The following is a 14431-nucleotide window of genomic DNA, read 5'->3' as shown; positions in this document are numbered from 1 at the left end:
TTTCAATGCCTAACTAGCATTTCATCCATCTGACATTATACGGCAGCAGTTGGAACGATACTCCAATACAATGCAGTCATCTGTGCATTCTAATTTCCCTCGTCGGTCTTTGAATTTAGGAGAAAAGAAAGCATAGTTGACTTTTGCAACTCTTTGATACAAAAAATGCATAAGGAAACTAAATCGCATGCATCGACTTGTTTTACATGACGAATCCGAAACAAAGGCTGCCTTCTCCAGCAACAAGAAGTATAGTCAATTTACGTCTGATAATATTTTAACATTGTTGCCAATGAGTAAAATATCATCTACGTACAGTACAAGAAATACCACCACGTTTCCGTCACACTTCTTATATACACAAGACTCATCCGGACATTGAATAAATCCATATGACTGGATTACTTCATCAAACCGGATGTTCCAAGACCTTGAAGCTTGCTTTAGTCCATAAATGGACCGATTAAGCTTGCATACAAGATGCTCTTTGCCCTTTTCAATGAATCCCTCTGGTTGCTTCATATAGATGTTTTCTTCAAGACTTCCGTTAAGGAAAGCTGTCTTGACATCCATTTGCCAAATCTCATAATCCATATGAGCAGCAATAGATAAGAGAATCCTTATAGACTTAAGCATAGCTACCGGCGAAAAGGTCTCCTCATAATCGATTCCCTCTTTCTGAGTATATCCTTTCGCAACAAGCCTTGCTTTGAAGGTTTCCACCTTCCCGTCTATTCCTCTCTTTCTTTTGTAGACCCACTTGCATCCGATGGCTTTTACACCATCTGTTGGCTCTACAAGCTCCCAGACTTGATTAGAATACATGGACTCTATTTCAGAATTCATTGCACTTTGCCAAGATGCTGCATCTTTATCTTGGAGTGCTTCGTCATAAGTCCAGGGATCAGCTTCATGTTCACCAAGGACTAAGTCCGAGGACTCTCCTAAAAACATGAATCTGTCATGTTGTCTAACAACCCTCCCACTACGACGAGGCACTACCTGTTCTTGTGCATTTTCTATGACACGCGGTGCAGTTACTTGTGGTATCTGTTGGCGATCTGGATCCCCGTTCTGCGATTCCGGATTCTATCCGCCCCGAAGAGCATAGAACCCCACAGAACAAAAAAACTTTTAATCCCGCCTTGGATCAATTGACAAAGTCTATAAGGAAGACAGTATCAATCGATCCTTCAGGATCGCCGATTCCTAATTATTATCTACGGTTTTTCTAAAATTTTGTTCTAGTAAATAAAAACTTGCGGAAATTAAATTTTACCAGAACCTTTTTGTCGACCTCGCTGCCTTCCGCTGTATTCCTGTCTTCTTCCTGAACGTTGGGTGGACAACGATCCTCCAGGAACAAAGGAACTGCAACCTCCGGATGATGAAGCTTTGGATCTCCTTTCTTCTTCTTGCTGGAACTTGGCCTCTTCTTGTCTCCTAGCTAGGATCCGGCCACCACACCTAGGGGAGGTTCGGCCACCTCAAGAGAAGAAGGAGGGGCGGTGGATGTTGGCGATCTGGATCTCCGTCCTATGATCCGGACTCTATCCGCTCCGAGAAGCATAGAATCCCACAGGACAAAAATTTATCCCGCCTAGGATCAATTGACAAAGTCTATAAAGAAGACTAGATCAATTGATCCTTCAGGATCGCCGATTCCTAAATTACCTTCTACGGTTTCTACTACTAGTTCTAGTACGAAAATAAACTGCGGAAAATAAATCATACCAGAACCTTTAGATGACCTCGGAATCTTCCACTGTATTCCTAGCTTCTTCCTGGACGTTGGGTGGACAACGAACCTCCAGAAATAAAAGATGCAAATTCTCCGGATGAAGAACCTTGGATCGCTTTGCTTCTTCTTCGCAGCAACTTCGCTTCGTCTTGTTTCTTTTCTTGGATCCGGCCACTTTTCTTGTTTTTTTTTTCTAACATGTGTTTAAGTTTTTTTTTGATATTATTGTTTTCAAAAATAGCCTTTAACTCTCAATCCTTCTCTCATCTCACCTTTTATAATATATCTTATAATTTTTAGAACTATCATATCTTTGTTAAATTATATACTATTTAAGTACTCAATTATAATTTTAAAAAACTTTTTTAGATGATTGCTTAATATTGTAAATACTTGGTCTCTAAAAAACGAAAATCAGATAAAATAAGAAATTGCTACTAGTATAATTCTGTTGATTAATTCTTTAGTGATTGTGTCATACCATCAAAATTAAATAGGCTTGATTGAATCTCAATTTTCAAGTTTTCAACAGTAAGCAATTAGTCGCTTGATATCTAGTAATGACATCATATAGTGAGTAAACAAATGATGAAGATGTTGAGTGATGACCAAGTTGATGTTTACTTGAGATATGGAGTGGATTCCACGGCATCTAAATCTAATGAAAAGGTCCATTCCTTGGACACTATATAAGATATCAAGAAATGTGATATAGTGATAAAATAAGAATCACATGTTCCTTTTGAAAAGTTCAGACGTAATGATAGGACGAAAATTATATATATATATAAATTTTTATATGAAAACAACTAATGAAATATGTGATTTTAATTCTCTTATACTTTAGTGGATAGAAATATTATATATATATATATTAACTTTTAATAATTTTGTAAATATTATAAAAATAAAATATAAAGACATAAGATGAATTTATTATTGATAAAGATATATGCCAACAAGCATATTTATACGTATTGTTAAAATAATATACGATATATCTTTGTCTCGACTCATCAGGGAAGCCATCGAACAGTTTAAGGAAGACCCGCTGAAGGATGCAGAGAAGTTCCCGGAGAAGTAATGGGCGATCACGCTGCAGAGGCCAGCTGATCGTTGCGGGGTCGCCGGTGTTCAAGGTTTACGACGCGGATTTCGGGTGGGGAAGGCCGGCGAAGGTGGGCATGCATGCCATCGATATAACGAGGGCAGGAGCCATTTCGGTGTCGGAGAGCAGAGATGAGAGCGGCGGAGTGGAGATCGGTTTGGCGGCGCCCAAGACAGAGATGGATGAGTTTGAGGCTCACTTCTCATTCTCAAATGGTCTAAAACTGCTGCAGTGAACTGATTCACAGTCGCCGTGGCTTGGATTTAAGAACACAAGTTTCAGAAGAATGATAGTAGTTCTGTTTTACTTCTCCACCTACGAAATATGCCTCGTCATTTCTGCTGTGTTCTATCATATATCAGTGAGGATTCAATGATGGTATTGGAAAACATGGTTTTCAATGCCTAACTATCATTTCATCGATCTGATATTATACAGCAGCAGTTGGAACGATACTCCAATACAAGTCAGCTGTTCATTCTAAGTTGAGTTCCCTCGTCGGTCTTTAGATTTAGGAGAAAAGAAAGCATAGTTGATTTTTGCAATTGACTGTTTGCATCAAAAAAAGGCTAAGGAAATGAAATCGCATCGACTTTAACACGAATCATGAACAAAGACTGCGTTCTAAAGCAACCAAGAACAAGTCAACTATATTTTCTTTTCTAAGCTCCAATTATTAAATGATGGATTTAGCTCATACATTTCTAGAAACTGAAAAGAGAAAAGAGGAAGCAGATTTGATGGGGATGAATTAATTAAGCATCATGAAGAAATTTTCGAGGAAATTACTACTGACCTAGGAGCCAGGGAGCTGAATGCACATGTTTAGTAAAAAAGATTAATATGTTTCTTCATAAACTGTCAATGCTGTGTCGTAAGCCAAAGACAAAGGTTTGCATGTTCACAGCGATGTCGTCAGATAGAAGAAACATGTGGAAAGCCAAAGACATGGTTTGCATCTTTATAATGTTCCTCTGTTTACACTCACCTACCCCGCTAAGGGGAGGAACGGAATGTCCTATTCTAATGAAAAAATAATGATAAAACTTGTAATAGTTTGATTTGATTGCTTCCGTTGAATTGGTGTATTACAGGTGCAGTCAATGATCTTACCCGGCATTGATTGTTTGAAAAATCTGAGGATCAACAGTATCCAAATCATTTTTTTTTCATAGAAAGATACATGTGTCTTTAACATGGAGGCAGAGCACTACCTTTCTGATTTCTTTTTGAACGTGTCCTCCATTCCATTCTTCTGCATCTTCCTTTCGACGACATCGTTGTTGACTTGTATGCCCCATCCTCGGTGCTTTAAAACCTCCACAATCTACTCTCGCTAACACGATCAATGCATATGCTAGAGATGAGACAAGTTAAAGGATTCTTGTTCTCTGCCTTCTTCCTTGTCCTCCTCGTCTCTTGGAGCTATTTCGCTACTGCTCAGGAAGTTGGTATGTCATGTTTTCATCAACTAAGCCTCCGCTCGAAGCTTTGGGGATATAATCTTGTTTTTGTGTGTAGAGGATGAGAGAGAGTTCAGCTACGTGGTAGGGAGCCCAAATGGTCCTGAACACTGGGGAGAGATACACCATGAATGGGCTCTGTGCAACAACGGAGACATGCAGTCCCCTATCGACCTCTTGCACGAGAGGGTCCATGTTGTCCCTGGACTAGGCAGTATCCAGAGGAGTTACAGGGCGTCCAATGCCACGCTGAGGAATCGCGGCCATGACATCATGGTATTCATCTTCTCAAATTGTTTTCTTTCTCGTTCATTTTGTAAACAAAGCAGGAATACAACTATATATTATGCTCGATCGATCGATGCATGCAGTTGGAATGGGAGGGAGGAGCAGGAACGATTCACATCAACGGCACCGATTATGAGCTTCGACAGTGCCATTGGCACTCTCCATCCGAGCATAGTATTAACGGGAAGAGGTCCTCCATTTCACTACTCTAAATGCATCTTTTCTTCATGGGAACAAGCCAATCCTTTTCTGATGTTTGAACTCGAGTCTGTTTAATTTGACTTCATGCAGATTTGCAATGGAACTGCATTTGGTGCATGTATCAGCAGATCAACGTGTAGCTGTAGTGGGCATTATGTACGCAATTGGACGACCAGACACTTTCCTCTCAGAGGTTTGGGCTCTGGAGCTTGTTAAGCACTAGGAACATATTTATAAACAGACTACTCACCCTATTTTTTTTCTTACAGCTAATGGAAGATATCGAAGAAATAGCAGATAGAAGAGAAGGGGAGAAAGCAGTGGGTCTTGTGGATCCAAGGCACATCGAATTAGGAAGTAGGGAGTATTACAGATACATGGGCTCTCTGACCACCCCACCTTGTGATCAAGGTGTTGTTTGGACCATCAGTGGGAAGGTATTTAATTACTCGCCATGAACCAAAGTATTTCATTTCATGTTAATTTCTGGACGGTTGCTGATCGTGTATTTTGGAACATAAATTTCAGATAAGAACTGTGTCGAAGGAGCAAACGGCTTTGCTGAGACGGGCCGTGGATGATGTACGAAGTTTCATGTTTAATTTTGAACAGGGCATAGGCATTCATTTACATCTATTTTCTTTCCTCCCTTTTGCAGGAAGCAGAGGAAAACGCAAGGCCAGTTCAACCAAATAATGGTCGGGAGATCCAATTTTACACTCCTTGGCACCGTAAAAATGTTGAAGTCCATCCGTAGAGGAACAGCAGAGTGTATTGCTTAATTACTTGCCAACAGTTTCTACCATTGATTTTGATTTATTGGGAGGAGTTGATTTATGTTCAGGAGAGTAGTGTATTCATGGCTTGTTTAATATCGTCTAAAATAATAAAGATCAGTATACATTCTAAAGATCATGATCCACTCCATCTACAACGTTAATATCAAAGAAACATAAAGAATTTCTTTCTCCCTCCAAGTACCATGAATAGATCTTAGGCATCGTAAACATGAAACACACATTTGTAATATATGTACGAATCATACGAGCAGGTTTGTTCATGAATGCGAATAGTAACCACATAGTGGGCGCATGTTTGTTTAATGAACTAGGCAATAGTTTCTTTTAAAGAAAAGAAAAAATGAAACAGAAATCATATATAGGTAAAAATCAATACAATTGTGTTTTCAATTTCTCATTTTTGTCTTTACCTTGTTCGTTTACATCTGTGTCATGTGAAACTTCTTGTTCAAACAGCTTATAATCTTGTATTAGGAAACAAGAATCCATATCCACTCTCAGCTTGTCTGGAAGAATGACATAAATATGCTCATGTTGTAAGAATCTCGAGTAATGAGATACCAGGAGAGTTGACATGACTGCACTTGCAAGGATGATAACACTTCTCAGATATCTGGTCACTAACCAACCCATTTAGCCCACCTGAACAAGGGTCTAATTTTTGCTGGCAAAGAATATGGTTCGAGAGAATTCGAATCTAAGTCTAGTGTACTTCTGTCTGACCATATGTATACCCCTCTTTCCTGCTTGTTACCAGGAACTGTGTTGTCGAGTATGAATGCCACGATGAGGGCGACCACCATGTTAAGAGATAAAAGAGCATTCAGAGCAAAATTGAACTGCAAAAATTAGGAACCAAATTAGAGGTGAAACTGAAGCATAAAATGGAATTTTCCATGCTCCTATTTTATCTGATTGCCATTTGGAAAACTCCCATTCAAACAGTTTAAGAAAATAATGATCCCATGCCAACCAATCTACTTGAGTACAAGTGAATGCATGAACTGAAAGCTTGTTTGATACCAACTCTGAAAAGAAAATAATGGCAACTATATGGTAATTAGAAAGAATTTTCAAGAATTAGAACCCCAAGTTTTGTGCTTGGAGGAAGAGGAAATATACTTACATTTCTATGCATAATGTTATTAAATACCAACCTGTTTAGTCAATTAAATGTAGCCATACAGGTAATGTAGCAAAGGAAGTGGGTGGGATTTAAAAATCCAATCACTTCTGATAGAATTTGCAAAAAAAATGATGTATTTTGGAAGAAAAAAAACAGCATAGTTACTAAGATTGATATGATTTCAGACAAGCAATTGGCTAACACTATCGAATCGTTATCCAAATTCAATAATTTTTCTGGATTTTAAACCAACTGTCATCACTAAAAATGCCTCTGTTCAGATTAAGTAATCTAACAAACTGAAACAGCTTGTATCACAATTCTGTGTGAAATGGTGCTCAGAACCACTAGTTCAATAATAGTGCTCTCATAAGAAAGGCTTAGTTAGCGTACAGACAATCAAAAGGGATGTCAAACTTACCCCCTCATTGCTTGTATGGACTGGTCCACTTGATGCTGCTCCGTAAGGCAAAAGATAGCTTGGCAAAATGAGAATGGAATTTGGTTCATACTGTTGAAAATATGCAGGTACGGATAGAGAGATAAATAAGGTGAATCCAACAATGATTATATTCCTTGAGCTTCTCGTTTGAGTATACTGCAAAGTAGAAAGGCCAAGTGCAACTATCAAAGCCCATGTAAAGCATAGAACAGAAGCAACCAAAGCAAGCGGAATAGAAGCCAGGAGAGCACCAACTTTTCCTGTCAAAGAGAGGGAGAAAAAAAAATCAGGATATTGGCAAGAAATACAAGCATGGTTCTAGTATGATTGTACATTTAATGTCTAGTATGCTTGTAGATTTAATGTCAAAGTCCAGGGATAATTATCAGTGATATATCCTCGCATAGAGTTTAATGAAGGGATAAGATTCATACAGCCACACCAAATAGTTAGGACAAATACAATTATTATGGAAACTAGAATACTTGCATTTGACTATCGTTTGATTTTTTTTTTTCAACAGAAAGCTTCCTTACCTACAAATGACAACAGAATTAATAGTACTGCTCCAAGTTCCAGAGCCTTTCGGGATGCCATTTTAGTCACATCAAGAGTGTGTATATTCTCACTCAGTGTCACTGATCCAGTTCCAGTTCCCCAGAGTCCAGCTAATATACTTGTCAACCCTTCCATGCCTATTCCCCTGCTGACAATTCCAGGAGTTGGGGGCTTTAGGTTCACTAATAATGATGTAGAATGGTATGAACCAATCTGGATGAAATATCAAATAAGCAAAATTTAAGTTTCATATTGGTTATAGGAATATGTCAGAAAGCAACAGGAAATATTTTGCAGCTTCAAGCTCTCTTGCATACACCCTTTTGTAAAGAACAAATTGTTCAAGTTTGTATAGTCAAAAAGTTTGAACCTTCTAGACAAGTTTTTCTAACATAATTAACAGGAAAACCACTTACCGAGTCAACTGATGCAACGAGCGATATAATGACCATGATAAATGATGTCTTGAAATGAAAGGTGGGAGAGCCCCACTGGAATGGATAAGGAACCCTGACCCAAGCAGCAGTTTTCCAGGCATTAGAAACATCAGTTCGACAATTCTTCATAATAGTCACATGTCTTCTACATCCATCTGTTAAAATGTTTGAACTTGGCACATTTGTATTGCAACCCTTGTAGTTGTAAACCCCGCCCGCTGTCAGAAAGAATGCATACGCCCATACAATGGCAACACTAAGTGGAACCTAGAGGAAGAATCCAGGCTTCTGTATCAGGTGGTGTAAAGGAATATTCAAGGAAATTAAAACAAAAGAAGAGGAAAAAAGGTGATACCGCATAAATTAAGAATAAACGATTCCCAAATAAAGATAATCGCCCGAGGTACTGCATACATGAGAAAGAGAAGAATTCATGATCATTCTACATGAATATCTACTGGAATAGTAAAAGAATATTAAAAGGATGCTTAATTATTGCAAGGGGCAAACCAAATGATCCAATTTATAATTCTTACCAGTGTAAAAATAAGAATCAATAAAATCAAAGGAATGCTGATCTCCACACAATTTCCAGCTTGAGGAAATGCATAGCTGAAATATGCCAATCCTACTGCAGCCACTGTGGGAGCAACTACGACTGGATTTATTAACCTGCAGAATGATAAGACAGATAAGTCAAGCAGGAACAGATACTCGACAAGGAATTATACAAGACATAGTCAATCTTGTCCACTATGGAGAAGAGTAGAATGTCTGAGTCTCTCAGTGTGAAAGAAATTGGACAACATTTGATCACATTCATACGAGAAAAACAAATTGACATCTGAAAATTAGAGAAGTTGGTATTCCAGTATTACAATAAGGCTAAGAGAGAGACATGCTAAAAGAAGAGAGATATTCTAGAAGGAAAGCAGTCAAAAAAGATCAACTAATTGATTTAGATGCAATTTTGATCATGAAAATCCTCCAATGCCTTGGATTAGAGAAATAAAAGATGGACTATTAGATAATAGAGACAATCCTTGGCAAGATAAAACATTAGAAGAAAGTGGAGAAGGTGAAGTTGGTAAATGTGGAGGATGTATTAATTCTGATTCTAGAGAAAACCCATAATAATTCCCACGGTTCAAATGGAGACGCTGGTATTGTTGCTGGTGCTAAGATAGAGATAGTCCTTGTTACATGGATGATATGTCACAGTATTATAGTATTATAGAAGGAGAAGATGTATATGAAGGAGGTGATGTATATAGAGAAGATGGTACACAAGTGTATAGGAGACTCCAGGCTCCCCACTTCTTAAGTGTTAGTTAAACTATTAATAAAGAACATTAATTAATAATTGATGATATTATTAATTAAATTTAAATTATTAATTAATCAATGATTAGTTTAATTTATTTTAATTATTATTAATGAATTAATAAATTAAATATCATTCTGATTTAAAATTATTAATCAGATCAACCAGCAATGGGCCACCCAGCCCAAATGCTAAAGGAAACACCATACACGAAATAGAAAATCAGTAGTGGAACAGCCTTCCAAAATACCTTAGAAGAAGTGACATGAGGCCACTATATCCCAAAACAGCTTGGAAAACTGAACCAACAACCACAGCCCCTTGCAATTCCCTCATTATATGCTTAAACTTCTGCATTTGATCAAAAAGATTTCCATGATAATCAAACAATAGAACAGAGAAAATGCAGTGTTCGACAAGTAAACTAACTTCCAGCATTTGGCAAACAATTGGACATACTTTTTCTTATTGACGGCCAACATTTAACTTCTGCCTTGATTGAATGAAGTAATTGACCAAACACCAAATTAAACAACATGATTTGAATCAGATTAAATGAAAACCAATTAAATCAAGACCACAATCTATTTGCATGATAAAATTCAGGATTCCTAGTGCCACTCTAGAGAGGAAATCTAACTAGCACAGTGGAAGATGTAATTAAAAAAAAAAAAATTGTGCATCAATAGTGTCTTATCCTATAAGGAGGCAGAAACTTACGTTTTCATTAAGGTTTCTGTACTCCTCTGAATTAATGATTACTAACGCAGGAGCCAGATATACAAAGGAGCTTCCCTGGACAAGTGGAAGCCTACTACCAAAATAAGAATGCATTATTGTTGTAACGCCAGAAACTAATAGCATTGTAGAAATGACAGCAGCTGTCTCCTCCTGCCAGTGTAAATTATCAATTCTAAAACTACATCTGTTAGGTTTGTGGTAAAATGTTGAAAACACTGAAAAAATTGTCTTACATCAGTACCACCCATAGCTGGTACCATGATCAAAGGGGTGAATACAAGAGAACCAGCCAAGGATAAGTAATGTTGTATTCCATAAAACATCAGGAACGCTGAAAACAGATTGATATAATGGTTAGTTGTACACAGGCTGAAATATGTATATTGCAACAGAGGATCCAGTCACATACCCTAGAAATGTTACCAAGAAAATGTCAAACAAGATAATAACTCATTCTTGACTAACCCAGATAATCAGCAATAAATTTAAGACAATCAAATGGGCAAGTTCAACAGCTTGTAAATTTTAAGAAAAGTTTGTGCATTTCATCTGCTCTTTACAAAACAAAACAAAACATAGAAACTAAAGATATGGGATCTCCTTCGCTAGTAAATGAGAAACGTTTCACAAGAAAAACATCTGGTTAATTAAGTAGAAAAAAGTTTCTTGGCTATCGCAATCATCTTCATACATGTGATTCAAGCAAATTCTAAAAAAACAATTTATTCATTCCTCATATATGAATGCAATTATTTCATGTTTGAAATGACAAAAACACAAATGCTATGCATCCAGATTTCTTTACAGTAACTGCTGAGATATTGATAACCATTTGAAGTTCCATGAAGAGGTCAAGAAAAGCAACTTCTTTGGTGGAGTTATCCAACTTTTGCACACAGAAACAGGTGTGCAGAGGAAAGTTCTCAAATACAAGACTTAGGTGGGAGTAACTAGTGGCTTCCACTGGGGCATATAATCGTGCCATCCAAGAGGCAAACCCAGAATCTAGTGCATATAGGCTTTTGAAGGGATTTCATTTTGGACTATGATAGGACTCATATTGGGAGGGTTTTGACTGAGGGTTTTTCAGCAATAAAGGTGAAGTGTTCCGTCGCCTTTTGAATTTCCAATAAGCCAAGTTCTTTTCTAAGCATTGAGAGCAACAAATTACCTTTTGGATTGAAAATTTATACTCATCAATTATTTTTTATGCAGTTAATCATATTAAGATTAATACGACGTGAAGATTTGCACATAATATTCTTTTGTATTTTTGCATTACCAGGTGGGTTTCTAATGTAAATCATCTCACCAGGGTTAGTAACTCAATTTCCCCTTGTAAACATACACACAGAAACTGACAATGCGGGACTAAGAAATCTCAACATCCACCACTCTTCCAATCTTATAAAGGCAAAGGCAACCACACACACTGTTAACGCTCAAGGCAGTCAAATATGCCTGGATACCATGTTAGCACTCACTTAAATAGGCATGGGTACACAACAGCAGCAATGGACGAAGTCATTCAGGATTATTAATTCTTGATATGATAATTAGATCAACATGATGATCTTGTAGGACATTGGTGTGTAATTCTTTGATTTTGCATATAATACCTTTGTAATTGAGATCATACAGGTAGGTAACTAAATTATGATTGTTTTCCCTAGTTGCAATATGGAAAATACGAAGTTTCAGTTCTGTACCTTCAGATTGCTGGAAATTCAACTAAGACTAGATCTATTATAGTGTCAGTTGAGAAAATTGACTTACTAATGCCATGGTTGTCGGTAACAGTCGATTGAAAATCTGACGGCTGTTTGTATCCTGATGGATCCTCAGGCTCCTGATCGTCCGAAAAAAAGTCGATCTCTACTCCCCTTTCATCTTTTTGTACTTCCGCCTTTGGATCTTCGTCGGCTTTTACAGGAAACACTAAAGGAGCGCCGTTACCGTGTCCATTACGCACCGGCCCATCACTCTTAACTCTCAAAAGCAGCTCATTTCCAACCTCCCTCCTCTCATCCTTAATCCCGACTCCCAACGGCTCGACCGTAACTTTCCTCTTTTCCTTCTCAGCTCCTCGCAGGCGCGGGGCCGATCTCAACCCCCCTGTGCCTCCGCTCCGTTCCTCCCCCGGCCCATCACTGGCTCGATCTCGGGTTTCCTGGGGAACCCATCCCCGCGTCGGTGAATGCCATTCTCCAAATCCAACCTCGCGGGAGCCTGCGGCTCGTCGGCGGCGTCCCGGTCGCTGACGACGCTGGAGGTCTCCCCAGAAAGATTTGGGTTGAAGCCGGTGCGCCTGGCCCAGGACCTGAGCTCCCGGGGGTTGTGGTCCGTCCTGGGGACGAAAGGTTCGATCCGGTGCGGCCAAGGGCCGGGCTTCTGCAGCCTCCCCGGGCGGAGCTTCCGAGCTCGATCCAGACGCGTCCATGGCTCCCGACTGCAACCGGAGAAGGAAGGGAATGAGATCGGGGAAGGGATGCGAAGCGAAGCGAGAAGTAGAAGGTAAGCAATCACAGATGAGAGGTCGCTTTTGGTGAGTGGGGATAGCATTGAGGAGAGTGGTTTATTCATTGGTTTTTGTCTACGCGAGGTTGGTGGTGAAGCAACTGAAGAAGCTCGTGGAGGGGAAGCTTGTGATTGGCTGTTTTGGCCAAGTTACGGATTAGTCTACCTATATACATATCCAGCGAACCAAAAGCCTGATCTGGACGAACAATTCCTCTTTTTCGGAATGGTATTCCCTGAACCGTGACTTGAAGGAGACACAGAAGGTGAAGATTCTGGATTCCGACGTTGGGTCATTGATCGTTTTTCTTTTAAAAAAAAATATTTTTACTGAGTTTAAAAAGTGACTCCTGACTGCTGTGGTCCTTTGGATATTTGGGCACTGATCGGAAAGTTATAAGAGATGTCGTGGCAATTTTATAAACGGGCGCACCAAACTCTCCTATTTTATTAAAAAGTACAGTAGTAAGTTGGAATAAATATACTAAATGATATACTACTCCATTTTCAAAATACTTTCCTATTTATTAAAAAGTACAGTATAAGTTGATGTTCATAAATTATTCATATACAAGCTCTTTCTTTAAAGATAGTTATGAAAAAATCTTTAAAAATACTTTAAAAAAAGTATTAGAATGACTATGAATATTTTACTGAGGTATTTCATCCTTAATCTTAGACTGAATCATCTGTATTTTGAAAAATCTTTTAGCAAATAATTTTCATTTAACTAAATTCCATTTACTAACTACAACAACTATATGATCTGCTGCCTGCTGGCCTCTGATCTCTCTCCCTCTAATAATTCACTGCCAATTATGTGTTCCAACACTCTTGTTAGTCACTGCATGCTGCGTGCAGCCACCACGCAGCACTGCTACATCACCAGTCACAAAACGCTATCCTCCCCCAGCCTCGTTCCCTTCCAATACGACCGTTGCAGAGGCTATAAATCCCCACAAAAATATACAAACTAACAGTTCTCCGGCTGCGGCTTCCACGGGGCGCAGGACACGCTAATACGACCACGCCGGCCGGCACTACTTCAAGGACAACTACATCGTCGGCTCCATTGACTTCATTTTCGGCAACGGACGATCCATGTACAAGGTACGATTAACGACTGTTAAAACTTAAACACAGGAGAGAGCTCAAACTGAGTACAATCTGTATACTATATCGAAAGGATTGCGAACTGCACTCGATTGCTGAGCGATTGTGGTCGGTTGCGGCTCAAGAGAGGAACAACCCCTACGAGAGAACGGGATTCGCGTTCGTGGGCTGCAAAGTGACGGGCACAGGGAAGCTGTACGTGGGTCGAGCCATGGGACGCCTACTCAATGGTCGTCTTTGCTTACACGTACTTTGACGATGTGGTCGCGCCAGGAGGCTGGGACGATTGGGACGACGACAACATCACCAATAACAAGTACAAATTAATTCTTGATATATAGTTTTTGCTGAAATAATTAGGTTATATATATAATTAGTTTATTTGAAATTATATATAATGAATGGTTTCGTAGGATTGCGTTCTTTGGAGTGTATCGATGCTGGGGACCGGGGGCAGCGTCGGTGCGTGGAGTTTCATGGGCTCGAGAGCTTTATTACGAGACGGCACGACCATTCTTCGCCAAGAGTTTCGTGAATGGAAGACATTGGCTTGGGCCTTCGGATCCTTGACC

At 39.1% G+C, this 14431-nt stretch overlaps 1 protein-coding gene and 2 pseudogenes across 1 annotated transcript; 2 read left to right on the top strand and 1 right to left on the bottom strand.

The window, feature by feature from the left end:
• Window positions 1-4203: 4203 nt before the first annotated feature.
• On the top strand, window positions 4204-5704 carry LOC141841314 (alpha carbonic anhydrase 7-like). The gene is made up of 7 exons (XM_074729459.1): window positions 4204-4300; window positions 4371-4588; window positions 4684-4790; window positions 4892-4994; window positions 5071-5238; window positions 5330-5383; window positions 5460-5704. Exons 1-7 carry the CDS (start codon window positions 4204-4206, stop codon window positions 5556-5558), a joined length of 846 nt encoding a protein of 281 aa, XP_074585560.1. The 3' UTR covers window positions 5559-5704.
• A 288-nt stretch (window positions 5705-5992) lies between these two features.
• Window positions 5993-12726, bottom strand: LOC141838777 (nucleobase-ascorbate transporter 11-like; annotated as a pseudogene).
• LOC141837364 (putative pectinesterase 68) lies at window positions 12668-14429 on the top strand (annotated as a pseudogene).
• The last annotated feature ends 2 nt before the right edge of the window (window positions 14430-14431 follow it).

This window comes from Curcuma longa, chromosome 11, assembly GCF_044706935.1.
Source record: "Curcuma longa cultivar G26 ecotype Majalengka, Jawa Barat chromosome 11, ITB_CL_G26_1.1, whole genome shotgun sequence".
NCBI lineage: Eukaryota > Viridiplantae > Streptophyta > Magnoliopsida > Zingiberales > Zingiberaceae > Curcuma > Curcuma longa.
This window is presented reverse-complemented; position numbering and strand designations above follow the sequence as displayed.

Excerpts from the sequence above, each read along its gene's own strand:
- LOC141841314 (XM_074729459.1), top strand. The coding sequence starts at position 4,204 with ATGCTAGAGATGAGACAAGTTAAAGGATTCTTGTTCTCTGCCTTCTTC. Across the intron at positions 4,589-4,683 it reads ATCGCGGCCATGACATCATG|TTGGAATGGGAGGGAGGAGC; the intron begins GTATTCATCTTC and ends CGATGCATGCAG. Across the intron at positions 4,995-5,070 it reads CAGACACTTTCCTCTCAGAG|CTAATGGAAGATATCGAAGA; the intron begins GTTTGGGCTCTG and ends TTTTTCTTACAG.